The sequence below is a fragment of the Festucalex cinctus genome, chromosome 1 (genome assembly GCF_051991245.1).
Source record: "Festucalex cinctus isolate MCC-2025b chromosome 1, RoL_Fcin_1.0, whole genome shotgun sequence".
NCBI classification, from domain to species: domain Eukaryota; kingdom Metazoa; phylum Chordata; class Actinopteri; order Syngnathiformes; family Syngnathidae; genus Festucalex; species Festucalex cinctus.
This window is the reverse complement of record NC_135411.1, coordinates 36,865,936-36,890,053: the sequence shown is the minus strand read 5'-3', so window position 1 is coordinate 36,890,053 and position 24,118 is coordinate 36,865,936. Positions and strand designations below refer to the sequence as shown.

General features: G+C 39.3%; 2 protein-coding genes and 2 long non-coding RNA genes across 5 annotated transcripts in view; all 4 read left to right on the top strand.

The window, feature by feature from the left end:
• LOC144026731 (uncharacterized) overlaps positions 1–24,118 on the top strand; it is a 38,161-nt gene that overhangs the window by 9,318 nt on the left and 4,725 nt on the right. The window lies entirely within an intron of this gene.
• Positions 812–4,909, top strand: LOC144026679 (uncharacterized). The gene is made up of 2 exons (XM_077533584.1): positions 812–1,234; positions 2,423–4,909. The coding sequence occupies exons 1-2, from the start codon at positions 1,102–1,104 to the stop codon at positions 3,367–3,369; spliced, it is 1,080 nt and encodes a 359-aa protein (XP_077389710.1). The 5' UTR covers positions 812–1,101; the 3' UTR covers positions 3,370–4,909.
• On the top strand, positions 10,329–13,616 carry LOC144026664 (E3 ubiquitin-protein ligase TRIM35-like). The gene has a single exon (XM_077533548.1). The coding sequence runs from the start codon at positions 12,113–12,115 to the stop codon at positions 13,490–13,492; it is 1,380 nt and encodes a 459-aa protein (XP_077389674.1). The 5' UTR covers positions 10,329–12,112; the 3' UTR covers positions 13,493–13,616.
• LOC144026720 (uncharacterized) lies at positions 14,787–16,258 on the top strand. The gene is made up of 3 exons (XR_013285282.1): positions 14,787–15,190; positions 15,632–15,862; positions 16,134–16,258. It is a non-coding gene; the product is annotated as an uncharacterized LOC144026720 (long non-coding RNA).

The following is a 24,118-nucleotide window of genomic DNA, read 5'->3' as shown; positions in this document are numbered from 1 at the left end:
TGTGGGATTGTGTCGTCCTTTTAAAGTGTGATTTACACAAGTAAAGTTGAACTTTCAAATCTGTGTATTGTTTTTGTCTTTGGTGTTCAAAACGGTATTTTTAGAGTAGGCTATTATTTATTTACACTCTGAAAAGAATAAAATAAAGAATTGGAAAAAAAATACATGATAAAAGCCTCTCTCATGGTTTGAGGAACGAACACAGTTTCAGCTTTGGAGACTGCCAGTTTGCAGGAAGATTCCAGCTAACCAGTGATATACTAATGATATACTAAAACACGTCACTGGCGTCAGGAGCTCCGTGGCCGATCGTGTAAGAGCAGTTGTCTCCCAATTAACTGGAGGTCGTGAGTTCCATTTTTGACTGTTAGTATTTTTTTTTTTTTTATTTTACTCTCTTCCAAGTGAAAATATTACTCTGAAACTGGCTATTTGGTCGCAGTCTAGAGTTAAATTTACTTGACAGAATTGAATGTGTAAGTGCGGTGCTTGTGAATAGGGATATTGTTTTATAGGATACGTATTTCCATAATCCTAGAATGGAGAAAATATTTGAGCCGAATGATAATTACCTTTCCTATTTTTTGTATCAAGTAATTGGGGCTGTAATTGCTGTAGGCAGGTTTGTCAAACACCCGAGTTCACCTTTCCTGCGAAACAGCGTGAAGTCGCTGACACATTTGTGACATTCGAGGCGTCGTTTGCAGTGGTCACGTGATTTTCGGCATGTCGGAAGCAGCTGTCGGACCACTGCTTCGACACGCCTCCGCTTCATTTGCTCGAATCAGATTTGAGCAGGAAGGCTCGAGCATAACATCTCTACTTCCGCTGCAGTTCTACTTCCGTATAACGCCCTCCTCCGCTAAATATTCTTCTCGTTCTGAACTGATCGAATCCCTAACACAGTTCGTCCTTGACTAATTTGAAGAACTAAATCATCCATCCATACATTTTCTTAACCGCTTACTCCAGGATGAATCCGTTTTGGTGCGAGTTAAAACTTCTCGGCAGAGCTGAGCTGAGCTGAGCTGAGCGTTCGTACCCGTTAGCTGCAAGCAAAGAGACACAAGTCGCAGGACGGAGATAAAGTGTGATTTTCGCATGAATATGTGTGCAAGAACGACCGCACAGTATGTGGCGAAACTTCCTGAACCAAAGGAAGAGAACGAGGAACAAAGTCATCAACTGGTGGCCGCCGTTTGCAAGGAGTTTCGTGTTGTGTTACGCCGAGCAGGTTTGTACATTTCATTCTCACGGGGCGTGCCGTTTAAAGTGTCTTGAGCAGAGATGGCCAAACTATGGCCCAAGGGACATTTGTGGCCCACGGTCAATTTTTAAGTGGCCGGCGACATACTAAAAATGACATCTGCGACACAAACTTGTTTTAAATACTGTAGAGCTTTTCTAAATATGTACATTTACAAGTTAAGTATTTAAATTGAAATTAGTGTTTCTCCATAACACTTTGGTGCATTTTTTTTATGAGCAAAATGGTTTCCTCAAATTTCTGCTCTGTGTAGGGTCCAAATTGTGAAAATACATGCTTTATGCAACAGATTGCTCCTGTTTTGGCTCTGAATGTGATTGGATTTGACTGCTGGTCAGTTAAGGGGCTGGGTTTTTTTTTTTTTTTTAAGTGTATCAACCACCTCACAATAAAAAAATAACCTATTCAAATGACAGTTTTTCAACAACAACAACAACAACAAAAACAACCTAATTATATAGACAGCTTTGGATTGGCTAGCAACCAGTTCTACTGCCCAAAGCCAGCTGGGATAGGCTCCAGCACCCCTGCGACTAGGGACGGGCGATACCAATGAACTGTTGCGGCTCAATATTGATCCATATATAAGGCACACTGGATTATAAGGCGCATGGTCAGCTTTTGAAAAAAATTGAAGGCTTTTAGGTGTGCCTTATAGTGCGGAAAATACGGTAAATAAAAGTGTCATTTATTAATTGCATGTGTCATTAATTCATTAAATTCCCTATGGTTATTTATTTATTTATATATTTCTCTATTTAATTATTTCATGGTCACTGTGTTGTGGTGTTTCGTGAATTTATTTTATCTGTCAAACTCGCCCATCAAAGTTAGTGGGAGGGGCTAAAGTCTGATTCACTCAACCTTGTCTAATCGACTGCTTCGTCCTGGAGTGGTGAGAACCATAGCGGCTACGGTGATGGATTTTTTTTTGCTGATATAGAGTGATCGGCTTGTTGTTGTGCACTGATGGGTGGTTTTTGGAAGGTAACCTCCTCGATAAACGAGGGAACACGACAATTAATTTGGGTGACAAACTTGGTTTGGGAAGTGAATTACTCGTAAGTCAATCTACCACTGTAGAAACGATACATAGCATAAAAGTCACAGCGCTGATGTCACCAACCAAATTATTTGTGTTTTTATGTCCTGCAGACGTCAGTGAAAAATATCTTCGTCCTGAGCAATGGAAGCCAGAGTACCCTCACATTAAAAAGGAGTATGAAGAGCCCCTCTGCATTAAAGAGGAAGAGAAGGATGATATCGCCCGTTTGCAATTGACTTTTGTGTCTTTGAAGAGTGAAGAAGACGAAGTTCAAAGTGAGGAGAGCAGAAGGGCGGAGCCTCCAAGCAGTAGTTCAAGTCAACATATTAAAACAGAAGGTGATTTGGAAGAAGAGGATGCAGAAGTGCACGCTGGAGAAAAATCTTACTCCTGCTCAGTCTGTGGTGAAATATTCTCACGAAAAAATGATATAAAAGCGCATGAAAGAACACACGGCAGGGATTTTGCCTGCTCCTTGTGTGGAAAAACAGTATCTTCAAAGCAATGTTTAATAAGACATGAAAGAATACACACTAATGAAAAGCCTTACGCCTGCTCAGCTTGTGGTAAACGATTTTCGAGAAAGACCCATCTAACCAGACACACAATCATTCACACTGGAGAGAAACGTTTTCCTTGCTCAGATTGTGGTAAAAAATTCTCTCTTAAGTCACATTTGAAAGAACACAAAAGAACTCACACTGGGGAGCAACCGTTTGCCTGCTCAGTTTGTGGGAAAAGATTCACTGCAAAAGGCAATTTGACAGTACACACAAGGATACACACCGGAGAGAAACCATATGTCTGCTCAGTTTGTGGGCAAGGGTTTGGTGAAAAGAAGCAATTTTCAAGACATGTAAGAAAACATGCTCGACAAAAACCTTTTAGCTGCTCAGTATGTGGCAAAACGTTTTATTTAAAGGAAAATTTAACAAGGCACACGAGAACACACACTGGTGAAAAACCATTCAGTTGCAGTGTCTGTTATAAAAACTTCACTTTTCAGCACGAAATCAAGCTGCACAAATGTGCTGGGAAGGAGAGCAGCGGACAATAGAGATCCTGACGTTAACGTCACGTGTCCCAAAATGGCCGTTAGTGCAACCATTTTGGCATGATAGAAAACATATCTGCCACTTTGAGTAACAATCAGACGCCACACTTGAACAATGATTGAGAGCTGTTGTGGACCAGCTGGCACATGAAGAGGCAAAAAAAAAAAGTGAGCATGCCCCAAGCTACCAAAAGAGGAACCAATGCTTAACCAATGTTGCACTTTGGACATGGTGGCTAAATCAACAGATGCTAACTGTTAGCACACACAAAATGTGGGGGAAATACCGTAATCTGTTTTGTTAATTTATGCTGCTACGGTTTAATAGATGTTACAGTCAAATTTAATAACTGACCAACACCATAAAGAAGACTTTTTACTGTATACATGACGGCAGCTGCTAAGTTGCTATTGTACATTAACACTGCCAAGACTTGTGTGAAACTGCCAACTTCGATGGCATTTTGAGCACACCTAAAGGGGAAATAAATCCGGATTGAACAAATGTACAATAAAGCCTTTGTATGATCAGATTTGAAAGAACTCACCAGGCAACAATTTCACATTAACAGCGTCACCAAGCTGAAAAAAACAAACAAAAAAAAACTGACACTTCATCGGCAATCCAACATGTCCACCTCGCGCATGTTTATCATTACATTTCTTTTTCACACTTCTTCAACCTAAATTTAATGTTCATCAGTTTGAACAGTGGCATTGTGACAACTGCAAATGTGCTCAGAAATATTTTATTCTTATTTCTTTTCTTAGCAGTTCATTCTGAAATCTAAAAGACAAACGGAAAAAATTGTGTAGTTCATTTTGCATTTATTCGACTCAAACCACTTGCCACTTCTGTAAACTGTCTGAAGGAAAGACTCCTCTATTCTTTGACTCTGCTGAGTCTTGAGTCTTTGACTCAGCATGAGACTTCACATCATTTAACTTTTTTTATGTTTCCTTCTGTATTTTGTGTTATTGATTGATACTCTTATTTTTTATTATTCACTTCCCTACATCTTGTTATAATTTTTTAATATTGATATTTATGTGCTTATATACTAACCTACTTGTGATACTTATAATTAATTTTATTTTACTTCACTTGTCTCTACTGCACTACTGCAAGACTGATTTCTATTCCATGCACAGCACTGTATGCAGCAATGGATGTTTTAAAGCGCTTTATAAATAAGGTTGACTTGAGATATGTTGATAATATACAGAAAAGATATATGGGTTCAGTGAAAAACTGAGGAAAATATCAATCCAAAAGGATGTGTAAAGTGCTGTTTTTTGTTTGTTTTATTTTTTTGTTAGTGACAGTCATCAACATGAACAAACTTGGCAATAAAAAAAGAGAATTCAACTCATATAGTACTGCAACTGTGCTTTAGTGATAAAATAATTTTATGCTCCAAAGTTGTAGTGCATGTGTGACTGCGTGGGTCTGTTAACCTCATACTGTGTATTGCTACAATTTGCCCGTGCTGTGTGGCTTGACTAATTAAAATAAAAGTTTTCCACTCATTTGCAAATGTAACCGGTGTACTCTTTCAATCAAAAAAACAAGAAATTAAACATTGCCAAAATTACACCCACAACCAGGGCTGGACTGGCACACACAAAAAAAAATCGGCCCTGGCATTTTGACTTATGCTCACTGGCCCAGCTCGACTGATGACCATACCTGTCTAACACATTGTTCTGCAACTAATATTTTGACTGTTGTTGGTTCAGTTTGCTGTCTACATTCAATATTGATTAATGGACTAGTCCCTCTAAAATTGTGGGCCAGTCTCCTGGGGTAAAATGGAGGAAAATAAGTGAAAAGCACTGCATCTATCCCAAAAGACGCCGGCCCACCGGGCATCTGTCCTGTATGCCAGATGGCCAGTCCAGCCCTGGTGTAATGTGTTGATTTGACCGTGTCTCTTCACTCTTATTTATTTTTTTTCTCAACACGTGTGGGATCTCTCACAGTCTGGAAGTCGGCTTTTGTAATGGTACATACATAAAGTTTTCTAGATATACTGGAATCTGCCAGTACAGTTGCAGAGGATCCGAGTTCATGTGGACACTAACGAAAAATCTGTTTCATTCTCTGAATCGCTTACGAACACTGAATTAGGCAAAACACCTTCCGATTGGCCACAATTGTAGCAGAACATGAAAATGTTTCCTGACTTTAAAACAAGTGATAAAATTCCTGTGCAAATAATTCGACTTGCACTTCATGTTACGACTCAGTGCGTAAGGGAAATTTCTGAACTGATTGACCTGAATAAAAAAAAAAAGAGAGGGGGAAAAGATTACATTTTCGAGGAAGAAATAACTCAATCTGAGCAATATGTCACGTTGTGGTTTGCCAAAATATAATAAATAATGGAATGTACCATGAAGTGTGTATTTTACTGTTTTTCAATTGTCTCAATTCTTAATTTAATATCAGATTACATTTATTGGTTCCCATAGGGAAATTCATTATTGCTGACTATTTGCAAGGGAGACAGAGCAATTGCACATCACACAACAAAAACATAACAATAACCACGTAAGACATATAAAGGCAATTGGCAGACTGGCAGGTCAGCAGTGCCTACTATTCAGGGCGGCAATAGCTGCAGGGATATTTATGTGTTTGTTTCAATTTGTTTATTCCAAAGGTGATTGAGAATTAGCGAGTATGTAGCATAGAGCACGTGCAGCAAAACTGAATAAACAATCTACACAAATTGGAATTCTGAAATCCATCCATCCATTTTCTTGACCGCTTATTCCTCACAAGGGTCGCAGGGGGTGCTGGCGCCTATCTCAGCTGGCTCTGGACAGTAGGCGGGGGACACCCTGGACTGGTTGCCAGCCAATCACAGGAATTCTGAAATCTTGGAGAGAAAAAAAAATCCCAATTTTGTGTACCCAAAACCTTGTGTAGGCGGAACTTGAAGCTGGATTTCCCAGCATGCCGAATGACATTATGCACATACGTTTTTGTTCATGTTGGACGCGAGTGGGGTATATGCCACGGAAGAGGCGGGACGTGATTTTGCACAACAGTTTATTTCCGGTCCGGGTTGCGAACGCGCAACCCAGGGGCATAAAGTCGGAAGCACAAGTATTTTTGACGCAGCCCACACGTCGCAAACTGAAATGGAAACAAACTGTTGTGCAAAAAACAGTCCCGCCTCTTCCGTGGCATGTACCCCATTATTACCTGTAGTAACAGTAACCATTCGCTCCCAACATGAAGAACCGTTTAAAAGTCTAAACTTCTATTTGCTAGTCAAAAATGTTTACTCCACATTGGCAGTTCCACACCTACTTTGGACTGCACCTAAATATCAGCCAAGTCTAATTTGTAACAGGTACAGCTAGTTGATTGCAGGCAGGTGCGGTTAGGGGATTCCACCCATCATTTAACCAAGACAGGGAAAAAAAAAACAAAAAAAAAAAAAAAAAACAGACTTCCTCTTTAAACGTTGCTGCTGTTAAAATTCGGGTTGAAGGAATAGCTTTTTTTTTTTTCCTTATTTGTTTTTTCACACATTTGGAATTTTTCAATTAAAAAAAAAAGTACATAATGAGGTTTAATTAATTACGAATAGCTCTTTACACAATTAATTCTGGGAAATGCAAGAGATACTTTATTTACTGATGAGTATACTGTATGTGTAACTAATACATGGGATCACAGTCTAATCCTACCCCGAGGCGGGATTACTTTAATGTTATTTTTCAGGATCAAATTGATGCAGATTCGGGAACAAAGTTTTGAAATACCCAACATAGGCTTAAATCTGGATTAAAGGCAGGATGGGCTCTTTGCACAGCTCGACAATTTCCTGAACTGAACGCCAATCCTTTGTTTCCTGTCTTTCATGAGTGGACGAACTGATTAATCCAGGTGTGTCTGACCAATGTCGTCCTGATTACTTAGGTCAGGCACACCTGGATTAATCATCTTGTCCACTCATGAAAGACAGGAAATTAAGTACTGGTGTTGAGTTCAGGAAGTGCTGGATTTGTGCAAAGAGCCCATTGGATTTCCAAATCTGGATTTGAATTTTCAAGATTAAATGTGGTTTGAAATACCGAATTCTGGATCTGACCTGGGTTTAATCTACCCCACCTGATTTAATCTTGGTCGATATACCAACCCTGGTGATGTCTTTGTGTGTGTGTGTGTGTGTGTTTATGTTGTTGTTGTTCACATACCTGTATTTCTATTTTTAATATCTGCTTCCAAACATAATATCCATTCAATAAAGTTTTGTAATGTGGCGAAACGAGTTTGGCGGGCTTGTCTTCCGTTTAGGCAAACTCTTTTGTGTTATTTCGTTGCTCCGAGCACATCAAGCACCAAGCAGGAAGGGTAAGCGGACATTTCTTTTGAATCCCTTCTCTCCTCGTTTTCTTTCTTTTCTATGAGACTCCTCTTTTTTTTTTTCTTTTTTTTTCTAATCTGAGAAAGTTTGCTTTCATGACCATATTTTGCTTTTGTTTTCTTTCATGATGGCTTCATATTCAACTTTGATTTATTCTTCTTTTTTATTCTTCACTCGGTTTTACTTGGTGTGACTTGGATAGAAATGTTCTCTTTTTTTTTTTCCCCCAGCAAGTGGTATAGGCCATCAGCCATGAAAGAACATGTGGCTAAAAATAGGATTTCGTTCCACATTTTTGGGACCAGCTGGTTTTTATTTTTTCTTGTAAGAAAGACCCTTAATTATACTGTGTTAAAAGTTCTTAGCTTGAATCCTTGCAGTTTTACCAGCCCTCTAAACATAGCATGATAGGGTAAAAATAGCACATTTTGGTGTTTGTAGGCATGTTTATACCCTATATCTCCTGATCTATGGAAGCCCAAAAGTGTCAAAATTCAATAAATAAAAAGGCCTTTTTGAAAAAACTATTCTTTTGATAAATAACGTGCAATTATGTAATATGGCCATTTAATTTTAAAATGAGGTGCTAGTATTATTATAAAAAGAGTTATGCTATTCTTTAATATGTAGCAAATATTTTATTTTGGTTAAATATTTCATAATGATTGTTTTAACAACATCATACTTTTTAACAAATAATGACATTTAATTTATTTTCAAGGTTTTATAAGATAAGAAAACGTTGTTTTACAAAGTCAGTTTTTATTTCATACTGTCCTTTTCCACAATGGTCTTCTTTTACATAATGGCGTTTTACAGCCGAATTATTTGGTCTGTCAATCAAATGACATGAGGCGGAGCCAGTTACATGATTGGCTGAGTCCCTTATACAGACGTGAGCAGCAGCACTTGCAGTATCGATTCACGCGTGGAGAGTTTAGCGCCTGGCGGTCACAGGCTTGCTAAAGCATGGATACGGAAGATAAGTCACTTTCAGAAGTACTCCAAGAAGTAGCAAATCGTTTAGAATCGGATAATAACGTAAAGGCCTTGTTAAACTTCTCAGTCAGGCTATGGGGTAGGCGTCACGGCGATCTCGGCTCACACGGTGGTCCCACCCACTGACTTTGATTGACAGGCCAAGTCATTCGGCTGTAAAACGCCATTATGTAAAAGAAGACCATTGTGAAAAAGGACATTATGAAACAAAAACGGACTTTGTAAAACAACGTTTTCTTATCTTATAAAACCTTGAAAATAAATTAAATGTCATTTTTAACTCTTTGACTGCCAGGCGTTATAAAAACAAAACAAAAAAATCCACAGTGCCAGCCGCTTTTGAGCATTTTAACTCATCTTTCAAGGCAAAAAGAATATTGTTTGCCTTTACTACATATACAATGTGGCTACTCAATGAAAGATTGCATTCCATTCATTGGAATTTTACTAATCATCATGAAACGTCTTTGGCAGTCAAAGAGTTTTAAAGAGTATGACGTTAAAATAATCATTCTGAAATATTTAATGAAAATAAAATATGTTACATATTAAAGAATAGCATAACACTTTTCATAATACTAACGCCTCATTTTAATGTCCATATTACATAATTTTCTGTTATTTATCAAAAGGATAGCTATTTCAAAAAGGCCTTTTTATTTATTGAATTTTGACACTTTTGGGCTTCCATACTGATCAGGGGGTCACACATTCTTGAAACTTGAAGAAATGATAAACAGTGATACTTTCTACAAAATTATGTAATATGAACTTTGTCCCATAACAGGTTACATGGCAGTGCTAAAGTAAGAAACGTATGTTGTTCAATAACTCTTCATGCAAAGTACAATGGAATTTCAGGTGAGGGTTCAAGTTTGAGACAAACCAACAGAAGTCAATATATTATAGTACAAATATGACTACTTTATTATCAGATATAAAACTCAAATTACAGACAAATACTGTCAAGCCATAATCTTGAGGGTATATAGACTTGAACTGTAATCTGAAATGATCAAGTGAGCAAAAAGTTTCTCATTTACAGTATATGTAGGTCACCATCAACTAGTTCTGTCACTATTGACTATTTTTTTGAATCGATTAATCTATCGATTATTCAACTGATTAATTGACTAATGGGATTCATTTTAATGCTGCATTAAAGTGTGTTACAAAAGCATTTCTCCTAATTACTGTTTATTCACCAGTGATTGGTGTTACTTTCGTACTTCATATTCGTATAGTGATAAAAAAAAAAAAAAAGGGGATTGATGTTGTACTATGATACCAGTTCAGTCATTTTTTTTCTAAAGTAAAAATACGTTTGCAAATGTCTTATTTTGATTAAACACAGAAGATAATCAGTCTTCTTCCGGGCGAACGTGTTGGCTGCGTGACGTCACTCCCGCGGCAATGTGAAAGCATGCACGGATTATTTTTATTTTTTCACTCACTCACTCACAGAAGCTTACGTGTGTGAATGAGTGAGTGAAGAAAAACAAATCCGTGCGTGCTTTCAAATTGCCGCGGGAGTGACGTCACGCAGCTGACACGTTCGCCCGGCCCCGTTTGCGACACGCCACCCCCCGCTCTGCGATTGGCTGGAGGGGTGTAAACACTGTCTTTCCACAGAAACGTCCCGCTGTTTACAAAACAAACACAAAATGGCAAAATACAGGCTGGGGCGGTGGGGGTTCAGGACGAAATCACCACCAAAGATCAACATAAACACAGATCTATAGACTGAGAGAAAGTTAAAGTGTGTACATCCTGTATTTAAAAGTGCATTTTCCTTAGTGAATCCGGCAGACTGCACCTTTAAATATAAATATATCCTCACCACTAACCACAATGACATGTCCCTTCAGTCAGCACAAACTGGACAAACAGTTTGAGCAGCTTTGTCCTACGCAGAATCTCCTGTCCAATGATGACACAAGGCACAGTATGATTCTTCATAGAGCGCAGGCTTTCTTTCCCTGAAAAACAAAATATAGATAATTGTGAGCAATGACCTGTAATTTTAGTGTCCTTTGTTTAAAACTTTTAACATTTGAATAAATCTGCAGTAAAATACATCTCTCTCTAAATCTACTCACAGCAAGAAGACTATTTTTATGAAGTTGGGAAGGAAGTGATATATCCCTGCAGATTAATAAAAATTACAAATATAATCCAAATTTGTACATTTTGCAGCAGGTATATACATACAACAACTTCATATGGTGTGGACAAAGTTGGGTTTTAAAACTACAGTTAGGCTTAATACAATTGTACTGTACTGTTATGGAAATGTGTATTATTTAGTGTGAAGCAATCACAATAACTGGGTACTACTGAAGTTGCCGTAATCTTCAGTGATCCTTAACCAGTTTTCTTCGATTGGTCAAAGCGTTCCACTTTGTTGCATATTACGTAGGCAGTAGGAAAAATATGTGGTCTGGCACTGGCAACAAAGTGAGTGGCAACAAGTGTTTCAAGTGAGAGGATGATCTGAACTTTTCCGGTGAAAATGACAGAGCGTCTCCTTCCTCAGCAATATCCACTGCAGCTTCAACTTCATCCTAGCTGCACTTCTCCTCCATGGCACGTCATTTTTCAGCCACTTTAGTCAACAAATCGCCAGTAAGCACATATTATGAATCTTCAGAGTCTGAATTTCAAGCAATGTGCATCAACAAGTACCGGTAGTCTATTGTTGCGTGCTGTGTCGTTCTGCAAGCCAAGTCGTCCATTCAACCATTGATCAGAAATTTCTCCTACTGCAGAGGAGAAAATGCGTTCGCCATCACCACATCCATAATGAATAATACACTCACGGATCATTCTGGGCTGTATTGTGTCGGAAAAAAAGCAATGCAAACAAAGAAGAATGCAACGCGACAACAGGCTCACCCAGGCGGCAATGATTGTTTACTTCCGTTTACTTGACCAAGCCGATACTTTGATTGGTCGGCGTCCCGTCACATGACCAGCCGTGACGCGAAACACGTCATAAAATAACGAACGTTAATGTCAAATTACAAAAAAAGAAACGCTTGCATGATGTAAGCTTGTGTGAGAGAGTGAGTGATGATTAACAAAAAAAAAAAAACAGAACTTTTGGCAGTGAGGTGCTAGTAGAATTTACTTTAGAATAGCGCAAAAAGTGGTTGGTCCACCCCCCCGATTTGTGGAACGAAAGTGAACGATAAGTGGCCATGGCTGATGGCCGATAGTAAGAAATTGCTTTTGTGTGATCCCAGATAACGGCGTGGTTTCTGTTGCAGTCAAGTCAGTTGTGACTGAGGCAGACGCATTCCGGCTCTCTTGAGTGAGAATGGAAGCTTGAATGCTGCTGAGTCGGTGTCTTCACAAGGACCATGGCTAGAAGAATTGAGGACGATCTGAAATGTCCGGCCTGTTTGGAGATCTTTAAGGATCCTGTCGTGCTGCCGTGTAGTCACAGCTTCTGTCGTGCGTGCGTGCATCAGTGGTGGGAGCAGAAAGAAGATCGAACGTGTCCAGTCTGTAGGACGGAGTGTACGTTGATTGATGTACCTTCAAACTTGGTACTGAGGAATGTGTGCGAGACCCTTTCACAAGCCTCAGTGGAGTTGAATCACACGTGCAGCTTGCACAAGGAGAATCTGAAACTCTTCTGCTTGGACCACCAGGAGCTTGTGTGCCTCATCTGCAGAGATTCAAAACTCCACGCTGGCCACAAGTTCCATCCTGTCGATGAAGTTGTGAAAGAGAAAAGAGAGAAACTCCGGGAAGCCCTGCTGGACGCAAAGCAAAGACTAAACGATTACAATGAGATAAGAGACAACTGCAATGAGCAAGCGGCGTACATCAAGGTCCAGAGGAAGCAGGTGGAAAGCAAGATTCAGAAGGATTTCAAGTGGCTTCATCGCTTCCTGCGGGCTGAAAAGGTGGGCAGGTTGTTTGCTGTGATGGAGGATGAGCAGAAGAAGACTCGGATGATGAAGAAGAAGATTGAGGCTCTGGACAGAGAGATGGCAGCTCTCTCAGATGTGATCGCAATCACAGAGGAGCAGTTGATGTCTGATCCCAATTCCTTCATGATGAACTTCCAGACTGTGTTGACAAGAATCCAAGAGCTGCCTGACAAGCCCGAGCGGCTCAAAGGAGCTCTGCTGGATGAAGCCAAGCATGTGGGCAACCTCAACATCAGCGTGTGTGAACGAATGAAGCAGGAGTTCTCCTACAGTCCCGTCATTCTGGACCCCAACCTGGCCGATCCAAATCTCACTCTGTCTGAAGATCTGACCAGTGTGAGTTGTCAAGAAGGACAGGAACGTCCCAAAAATCCAGAGAGGTTGGATTGTAACGTTGTGCTCGGTTCTGCTTTGGCCTTTGGAACACACACGTGGGATGTTGAGGTGGGAGACAACTCTGACTGGGGAGTGGGGCTGGCGTGGGGGGACCCTTGTTTTCCAGATGCAATGTTGCAATGGAGCATCGCTTTTCGTGACAAGAAATACAGAAAGTTTACTGACCCACTTGGATTGTGGAATCCGCCAGTGAAACTGCAGAGGATCCAAATTCATGTCGACTGTAACGAAAGATCAGTTTCATTCTCGGAATCGCTTACAAACACTGAATTGTGCAAAATGAATTCTCCCGCTTGGCCACATTTGTCTGGTAGCATGAAATTGTTTCCATACTTTTGGACATATGATGAAATTCCTCTGCAAATAATTCCACTTGCACGTCATGTTACGACTCAAAATCAGTGACGATGAATGTTGGAGTTTGTTTTGCTACAATTAATGTCATTTTGAATCAGGTCTTCTGCCGCATTGTAGATTGATAGAAATGTTCAATAAATATTAAATTTGATATTTTTAACATGAATATGAATTCATGATTGTTGATTTAGTCAATAAAAAAATAAAGAAAACATTCTTAACAAAATGTCATTTTGTGTTTGCCGACTTATATGTTTTCTGTTCATCTATGACTCCATGCACAACCCTTTGTGTCTTTGATTTCTAAGAGCAGATTTTGCTGTGTGCAATTGTCACCACTAGGTGTCAGAAATGACCCAACCAACAATCATTTTACTGTATGTGTAGTTTGTGTTTGAAACATAGAGTAATCAAATAAATGGCAGATGTAGAAGAGAGAGGGAAAAAAACAGTTTGGGAGAAAAGTGTGTTATATTAAGTTTGTGTGCAAATGAAGCAAGACATTCAACAAAAACACACACACCTCACCACCAGTGTTGCCGGTAACGCGTTACTAAAAACGCGTTACTCAAAAATTTGCTTTCCAAAGTAACTATTAGTCTAACGCGTTACTTTATTCTACAAAGTAGTCTGATTAAAGTCACTGTCCAGAGATTCAATGCGTTACTCCACATTTTCATGAAGAAAGCAAAATATCTCACTGTTGTAACAATCACAAACAACTGCCGCTAACTATGAAGATGAGGCGGAGGTCATTGATCACCACACTGAGTTCAGCCATGGTCTGGTCTTGAATGGTTTGCACATTCAAAACAAAAGTGATGATACTTTTTCTACTAGTTTTATTAACCAACAGGCACACAACGCAACAAAAAAAAGTGTACATTATGGACCATAAAAGTGGTAAAAAATATAATAATTTATTTCCATCCTGGTCCGTGAAGCATTATGGGATGAGGTCGTCTCCGCCCTCTGCCAGGGGGAGTGAGGTCAGACAAGTCACGTTTTCAGTAGTGGACCGGATATCGCGTGGCTGTGAATCGGTTGCGAGTGAGGCTTTATGGTTTCATAACAATAGCAAGAGTTCTGCGCCGTGCTCTACTTGTTTTGTTTACATTTCAGTAGCATCACTATTCAAGCTACTTCCCTGTTTACAGAGAGCTAGCAAAGTAGCGCTCAGAGACGCTTCATTCCCCGGATGTTGTAAACATAATGCAAAGACGTTACGCACCTTGGGGGGGGGGAGCCTTCCGTCAACGCCGTGCTCGCGCGCGCGCGCGCACACAACGAGTGACAACATGCAACAGTGGAGACAGTTAGCAGAAGCCGGTGCCGTACATCTCGGTATTTCCCATGGCTCTCGAGTCCTCTCTGTGCACTTGTATGTCCCGGGCCGGCGTTGGTACTGCGCGCGAGCCAAAAAGAATAACTCCCGTGACGATCCAATAGGTCGCTTGCACATGTCGTCACTTCCGCCTCGGATTTCTCGTAGTCGCCATGCTGGGTGGCCTCCATTTACGTAGCGATTCGGTCTAACACGTATCTATCACGTTTGTTTTCTGCGTTTAAAATGGTACATTGTTGCTGCATCGTTGGCTGTTCGAACAAAGCCAAGGGGGAAAATGGTCGGTCTTTTTTCCGAATTCCGAAAATAATTAGGAACCAGGGCCTGGAGACAGAGGAGTGCGGACTCCGGAGGGAAGTCGTTACTTTGGGCTCGTGTGTGCAGCGATCACTTTGTGAGCGGTAAGCTTGTTTACCTTTATTTAATGCATGAGGATTAATAACGTTTCGACCGCCCATATATGGGCAAGTTGCTTATGTTTTGGATTCATGAGCAAGCAAGTTCGGTAGTACAAGCTGGCTAGCGGACGTTAGCCGAAAACTAACATCGAACATTTTCACCCAAGTAGTGCCAGTGCAAAGTGTTTACTGCTGAAATTGGATTGATTAGTCTTGGGCTTTTAATGCCGATAACATGTTTTTTGGTGGCAAAATGTAAACTTGGGAAAAAAAAGAGACAGAAGGGGCTGATGCAAGAAAACAGACCCCCGGGGGTGATGCAAGAAAACAGACCCCCGGTAGCCTACACATCATGCTAAAGAACTTATTCACGGCCACCCTACTGCGGTAAAATAACCAGTCTTTCCATATTTTATTTGTTTATATATTTGTTTATTTTAACAGGTCGCCCTGCGCCCGTTTTTCTGTCCAATCATCCCGACTGGGCTCCAACATTAAAGTTGGGTCCCAAGTTACAACATCTATGTCTCAGCCCAGTCGGTGCCAAGATATGAACGTGCACAGGAGAGACAAGCAAAGAAAAGACGACTCGAAGTGGCAGAGATTGTTGCAGTTATGCAGCCAGATGGCTCCAGTAACCTGTACCCTCAAGTACTGCTGACATCATTGACTCTGGTATGCCACTCAGAATTCATTACATGATATATTGTATGCATGAGTGAATGTATGTGTTTGTTTGTGTGTGTACACGCACCTTATATTTTAGAGACATTTGGAAGTGTTTATAGAAATAAGTATTTGCCTGTAGCAATGTTCATACATTAAAAAATGCAACAAAATGTGTACATTTCTTTTACACTGACAAAAAAACTATACTACTTTACTATATTAAACCTATTACTGGTACCGTATTTGTTTGTGATTTTTTCTTTATTTTTTTCTTTAGGGATCTCATGCCACACCGACTTGATTGCCAATGACATGATGGAAACGAAGGCGAGCATCAAAGCATTGGAGGAGGACAACATGCGACTGTTTGTTTGGCGCTAATAAAGGCAGCGTTTATACAAATTCTATTGTTGGGTTTGTTTACAAAGCTATACATAATACAAATGACAGGATTTGGCTCAATGTGCAATATGGTCCCTCTTAAAGTAATGGCATAAATCTCTATTATTTCTAAAAGCACAAAAAATGAAGTGAATAATGATTAGATGTAGTAATTTCAGGGATAAAATTGAACTGTTAATGTATTTATTTTAGCACAGGTGCCTACCATCCTGATGACGGTATGATGTAATGTTGATGGGGTACGCAATGACTTTCATTATACTATGCACAGAGGAAAAAGTTGCTCTCTTTTAAATTTGTTTAATGTAAGACAAGTACCAGTACTGTGTTACAGTTTTCCCAATAATCCTTGTTTCACACTTGTCACAAAACCACTGTCCTTTTGGCAGTCTAGATTGGCACACTTCAAGTGATATCATTTGATTTTACAATCTGCTGCAGCACAAAAAACTACTTTATTCCGCATCTTTGAAGTACATGAGCAAGTGGTAGGTGACAGCGGCTGAGCAGGAACACTGGAAGTCCACTGCTGATCTAGTAAATGCTCTCCCGAGCAGTTCAGGTAAGGAGGGGATTTTGGGGAAAAAAAACTCTTTGGCTTTTCCAACTGGCCAAAACGAGCGATCTGGGTGGACTCGCTCAATCACACTTTGTCCACACCACAAAGTCGCAGAAGTCCCGTCCAGTTAAACTCATCTGTGCCTGAATCTGAAAATATTACAAACATTGTAATGAAAATATGAAACATAGAATTAAATAAGAAACTACAAAAAGTAAAGCCATACATACCTGGTAATACTATTGGTGTTGTCGTGACAAGTGATGGGAATTGTTGCCATCCGGCACCAGACAGAAATTGGGTGTTGTGACAGCCTCCTTAACCGTGAGATCATAAGAAAAGCTGTCAGTATGCTCAGTAGTTACCATGAACACGTTTTATTGTACTGGAAACTGAAACTAAAAATACGTCCTCTGAGAGTGGTTAACCTTAACCATTTAGAATAAGTTGATTAAGTAACATGTAACTAGTGAAAGGGTAGCATTACATTTAATTAAGCCACGGGGAGGCTGTGCAGTTACTTTTTATTCTTATACGCTCTGCCATATTTGCCTGTTATAAAATGATTAGAAAAACCACATCAGGTAAACCTAGCTGTGCATGTAAACACAATGATAACAGGAAGCCTGAGAACAAATCAACATTTTTGTGTGCAGAATTACCAACACCATGTGGTTTACTTACGTGCAACAGCAACAGTTTCTTCTGATGCGATGTTAAAGTTTACACTCTGTATCCACCCGCTTACAAAATAATTGTAAGCCTCCAAGGATTTGTGGGCGTTTTATGGAGCATGTTGTCAACACGAGGTAGGGAAAGATGTCCAGAGATGTCACATTTGGCCAGCAAGCTTTCTCCGTCAAAAAAAAAAAATCACCCTTGGTCAGGACGTAATTAGGATCAATCCCGCCACACAGAGACACCTTCTGCCTGTATCGTTGTTTTTGATCTTCCGGTAAATCGTGAAAATACTGCGAAAATTACATCAGGTTGATGAGCTCTACCGTGTAACTCGCGAGTGTACCTTGTGAACCGGCGGACACCCAATATGGCGCCCGAAGGAAAAACTCCCATGATGCATTACGATGTGCAAGCGACCTATGCATGGATTCAAACGACACAGGTATGTCCCACAGCCAACACACCAGCTATGCTAAAAGCACACTGCAAGTATCTCATTTCTCAGTTTGTGGCTCCCTGTCAATGTCTACAACTAGCATGATCAGCAGATAGGAGAACTGAGACGTGCCCGCGATTACGTCATCAAACTCAAAATGAACGACAGCCCAAAAAAAACAAAATATAAACAGTAGTGATTCTGCGGTCATCGTGTCTCAGATTAAAACAAAAACAAAAACAAAAAAGATGTCATACATTAACCAAAAATGAATGTCATGGCAAAAGAAATACAAAAATTGTTAAAAACAAAAATTGTTGCTTAAAAAGGGAAATGAACTTTTGGAAATATTTTTGCATATATTAAGTGGTTAAAATGTGTTTGATAGATTTATTGTTCCATAAGGTGGCTTCATATTTCTTTTGGCTGGACGGTAGGTTTATTTCATGTCTTAAATTTATGTTTCTAAAATACTTCACAATGTGCACATATTCTGTTTAATTGTGTTGGTGTCTGTCTAAAGGTTAAATATTTATATTTAACATTAAATGATCAACCTTTTGTTTTCCTGATCCTTATTTTGAAGAGAAAAAAAACAAACACACACAAAAAAAAACCAATTATAACTGTCAATAACTACTAATAAATATTTAAACTGATACATTTTTCAGTCATATCGCCCAGCCCTTTGTTGCGGTATATTTAAATAATTGATTTAAAAATATAAAAATATAAAAGACATATTTGTTGTTGTTCACATTTGTAGATACTGTAAAAATTTGTGGTGTTTTAAGATTAATGTTTACAAGCAACAAATGTCACTATAAGTTGTGAATATTGAAATGAATCGTATCGAATCGAAAATTGTATCGTTCCCAAACTTAATCGAACCGTATCGAACCGCTCTGTTCTGAAAGATAATCGTTTTTCAATCGAATCGCAACCTGTGTATCGAGATACATATCGAATCGGCCTCATTTCAGAGATTCCCACCCCTAGTTTTCAGCATGCACGAGTCGACTCAAGTGTACACACTGGAATAGCGGAACAAACAATAGAGGAATTAAGGGGATTTTCATTTTCAACCTGGATAGATTTTTATTTTTTGTTTTATAAAAAGTATTTACAAGAAGTCAAGAGAGACTGCCTATTTGGTTTTTCATTAAAAAAAACAACAACCTTTATTTTCATGTATTTGGAACTCCGTTTCTACCGCATTATTTTTATGTTGAGATTGTGTTATCGGCAGCTGCTGAAAGTAACTAAAAAAGTAACTTTTAATCTAACTTAGTTACTTTTAAAACCAAGTAATCAGTAACGCAATTTAGTTACTTTTAAAACCAAGTAATCAGTAAAGTAACTAAGTTACTTTTTCAAGGTAACTGTGGCAACACTGCTCACCACACAAACGAATAGCCTAAATAATCAAAAGGAAGATTCATACTTTGTACTGGTGGCAGTGACATCACACCAGGCAACTAATGACTTCAGTGAGTATGTTCCAAACAGTGACTAGCGGTCATCAAATTCAAATTCATCAATTGAACACTGCCTTTGACAAGTATACTTGTCAATTATACTTTTTAGAGCGGGGATAGATGGGGGAGAATCTGCATGCTCCACTTTAAATGTCAAACTTGGAAACACCTTGACTGATGCCCACCCACCGGTAGATGACATAATTGCTCCATTTTATACGAAATAAACACAGTTTCAAAGTCCATGGGAGAAATGGCTGTATTTTGACAAACCTACGTTTTTCTACTGTCAATTATAAAAGAACGGAACGAGGCAAAAAGTAGGGAGTCTATTGGGTTTATTGACCGTAATATCGCATGGGTATTGAAATTTTTGAAATTTTCTAAAATGGCTGGCACTGAATGAGTTAATGCTTTTACGACTGTTCAAGACCTCGTGGGAACCCTGTCAACGCAATGTCCGAATACCACGTCAGTAGTCGAAATCATCTGGCACCCGCTTGCAGAGGTTTTATAGCCCGGCGTTCATTGCTGATCAGCTGCAGGTGCACTCCCAGGACCCCTGCCCAACCTGAAAAAGTCAAGTCAAGCACTAGCACTGTAGCACAGCCACAGGAAATGCGGCTCACAAAAATAAAAGCAAATGTGCAGGTCCAGTGTGCAACCACCACACCAGGAAGCCTGTGTCGACGCCGGGGCAAACAAACCTAACATGGACGAATAGACACTGCAATTAATTCTGTTCTTGTATGGCGTTAGATTTGTGCCACAATTCCGTGCGTAACAAAATGTGTTTCGTACGTACAAAATGTGTTTCGTACGTACCAAAAATGTGTTTCGTACGTACAAAATGTGTTTCGTACGTACCAAAAATGTGTTTCGTACGTACAAATTGTGTTTCGTGCGTACAAAACAGTCCTCGCGCACGCTTGCTACGTCTCTCCTCAACACGTACGAAACTTTGATTTACGCTTGCGATGCAAGGTTCGAGGCGTAATATTTGTGCCACAATTCTTAACCAATCAGGAGTCGGACAGGAGAGCAAATCCTGATTGGCTGTTTAATATCCAATCAGGCAGAACTTTGACAACGTGTCGTCACGCCGCGTTGCATCATGGGCGCTTCTTCGATTTTTATTTTATTTTTTTTGTTTTGTATACTAGCACTCGGTGCTTTCCTGTTTGTATTTTATCTGCATTTCTGCTGACTTTTATTTACTTAACAAAAGTTTTGTTATATTACGGGGTGAAGCAGCTCCCAACTGCTTTCCTGCTTAGCGGAAGACAAGTTTTAGCCCTCATGGGACCGTTGGATGACCGTTGGGGGCGACGCTAACTTCCGAATCGAAGACTACTTTCCACATTTTCATAACGGTAAGTAGCATAAAAATAGCATCTTTTAACTTGGCCACTATCACACACAGGCTTCCAAGACAAGCAAAATTGTATGTAATAGTTACATACACGACATTGGCAATTGATGTGCATAGTTATGATGAAGAAAAAAAAAAAATCGCCACCCCCTTTCTTTATTTTCTTATGCATTTTTAGTGCCTAGTGCCACCAAATGTATATCGTGTAACTAACAGACAGAAAAAAACATGGAATGTCCAAAAGCACTGTTAACACAATGCCATAGTTACTGATTTGTAAGTACGTTAGTGATATTGATTAGAAAATCGTGGAAAATTACGAGATATCAGCTCTTGAATTCAATTCACGAGTTAATTTTGTTGTCATTACCTGTATACTTGTGCACATAAATGCCATCTCAAACAAATCACTAAAGCAGCCTTTTACCACCTAAAAGACTTCGACCGAAGGGTTGCATGCTCCATACCAGAAGAACCTGACTCATGCTTTTATTTCCAGTAGACTTGATTATTGCAAAGGTCTTCTGACTGTTCTCCCTTAAAAGAGCATCAGATTATAGCTGCAGAGGTTATGAAGTGGTTACCCTTAGTTGTACTAGACATTTAACATGAACAAGAAACTGTAGAAACATGGATGGTCACATTGTTTTCCCATAACTCCATGAAGATGGATGGATATGATTGTTTCACGTTTTACAATTAATAACCTTGAGCTTTTGTTTGTTTCCAATTTACCAGGTAAACCAATCCAGATTGCGCATCGTTTCTATATCCGGGTCACAGTCATCAATAAGATGTCTAAGGATAGAGAGTACAGCTGAGATGGATGGGACGGCGATGGATGGCTCCACAATAGCAGTCTACCATGCCTACTGTGTGTAAAACTTGAAATAAAAACTGCAAAGATGCACTGTAACTGAGGACGATTCATTTGATTTAAAAACAAAATGTACAGTTTGCTGTTTGTTGATCGATAATGCATCATTAAGTGTCAATTACAAATACAATGTGTAATATATTTTCATCTGTGGAACCTCTTGGGTCTTGCATTCTCAATACATCATCGTGAGTACAGTACTCTGAGGTCTTCTTGGTCAATGATGGGCAAATGTGCAGTGTGTGCACTTCCGCACTTTAATCTTGAAACCATAAATGTGTCATGTACTGCATTGGCACTGTACCTGCAATAGTATTTTGGTTATTGTTTACAGGTTGTTCTGAATACAGTGTGTGTGACACTTTTTATTTTTCTAATTGTCAATGATACTGTTTGCAAGACACATTTAAATAAGTTCAGTAAAAGTGTCGACAACTTACAGGAGAAAAAATATTTTAAAAATGTTTGATTTGGTATGCTGCAAAACAGGCCATTACAACTATTCGAACTTCAAATTATGATAGTCCAATGTTAATGTCATTCTTCAGGAGCTCTTGATTTCTCTGCTGTCAAGCTCAAGCTTCACGTTCTGACTCTTCCTACAGACATTTTAATGACAAAGTCAAATTGGTCTCATCAGCTGGCTCAAAAACGTCAGGAATTAGGGCTGCACAAAATTGGAAAATCATGCAATACGCGATTTTGCTGAATATAGCAATAGATATTGCAATATTTAATATGGATCTAAAGAAATGACGGATGATGATTTTATTACTAATGAACAAATTATATTTCTCATGCAGTAAAATGTATTCAGAGTTATTTAATTGTAATGACTTCAATAATGTTCAACTAGTGGATGGTGGTGCACATTTTAGCAAGTGGCTGACTGGTCAAATTCAGATAAAAGCAAAAAATTCCATATGAAACTTATTGCATGTCTGTTATATGCACATTGCATGGGCCAATAGCGCGATATCAATATTTTTTCCACTCCACTTCATCTTCTGCTTCTCGTGGTGTTTTTGACACTTCTGTTGTGGTGTCATCAGGTGCATTCTGGGTCCTTTGTCATCTTTGTTGTCTGGTAATAAAAACAAAACCCAAGGTTAGCGCTCAGATTTTTAATTGTCTATCTGTTGTTATGGAAAAATGACAAGATCAACCATGTTTCTCACATTAGTAAAACAATTATTTTGGGCAAACATGTTTATTTCAACAGCTGCTAGTCATGGTGTATGGTTGTCTTGTAACCAAAATGAATTCAATTCTTACGTCAATAACTATGGCATTGGACTGCCAAACACAGTGCTCTTATGTATTCAATGTTTTCTATTATTCACGATATACCTTTAGTGGTACCAGGCACTAATTACTAAAGAAAAATGGATGGTCTAACATTTTTTCTACTTCTTATACGCCACTCATGGCATGCATTGTTTAAGATTGTAATGATAGTAGCACGATCAAAAGAGGACAAAACTATAGGATTTACCGACTTAAATACAGTACAGTATTTTGTAACTTACCATAATGAAAACGTAAGTAGCAGGTTAGCCTCTTCTCTTTTTTCTTCTATTTTATGCCGTCATCCAACATCACCATGAGCGCTAAAACTTGTTTTCCCTCCTTTCCGCTAAGCAGGAAAGCAGTTAGGAGCAGATTCATCCCGTAACATAAAACTTCTATTAAGTAAATAAAAGTCAGCAGAAATACAGACAAGAATTCAAACAGGAAAGGACCGAGTGCTTGTTAAAAAAAGAAAAATAAATCGAAGCGCCCATGATGCAACGCGGTGTGACGACACGTTGTCAAAGTTCTGCCTGATTGGATATTAAACATCCAATCAGGATTTGCTCTCCTGTCCGACTCCTGATTGGTTAAGAATTGTGGCAAAAATATTAGGCCTCGACCCTTGCAAGCATAAATCAAAGTTTCGTACGTGTTGAGGAGAGACGTAGCAAGCGTGCGCGAGGACTGTTTTGTACGCACGAAACACATTTTTGGTACGTACGAAACATTTTGTTACGCACGGAATTGTGGCACAAATCTAACGCCATATTCTTGCACAATTACTCACCGTTTCCTTGTTGAATAGTGCATTTTTAGCTGGTAAAGATATTCGTGCCCACCCATGCATTAAATGAATAACCAAAGACAAAAACTGATATTTTTGCTACAATTATAGTTTTATAAACAGAAAATGTAGTTTCAGTAAGTTTGTTTTTAAAAAAGCGTGTCCGAATTTGTTTGTTTTAGTTACCTAAAATAATCTGTCTGGTCTCTCCCTTAGAAATTGGGTGAGAAGCTCGGTTAGCCGCGAGGCACTTGGAATCAAGCCACTGCTCCTCCGCGTTGAGAGGAGCCAGCTGAGGTGGCTTGGGCATCTGGTTCCGATGCCTCCTGGACAGGTGTTCCGGGCATGTCCCACCTTTACCCTAGCTTGGTGATGAGCCG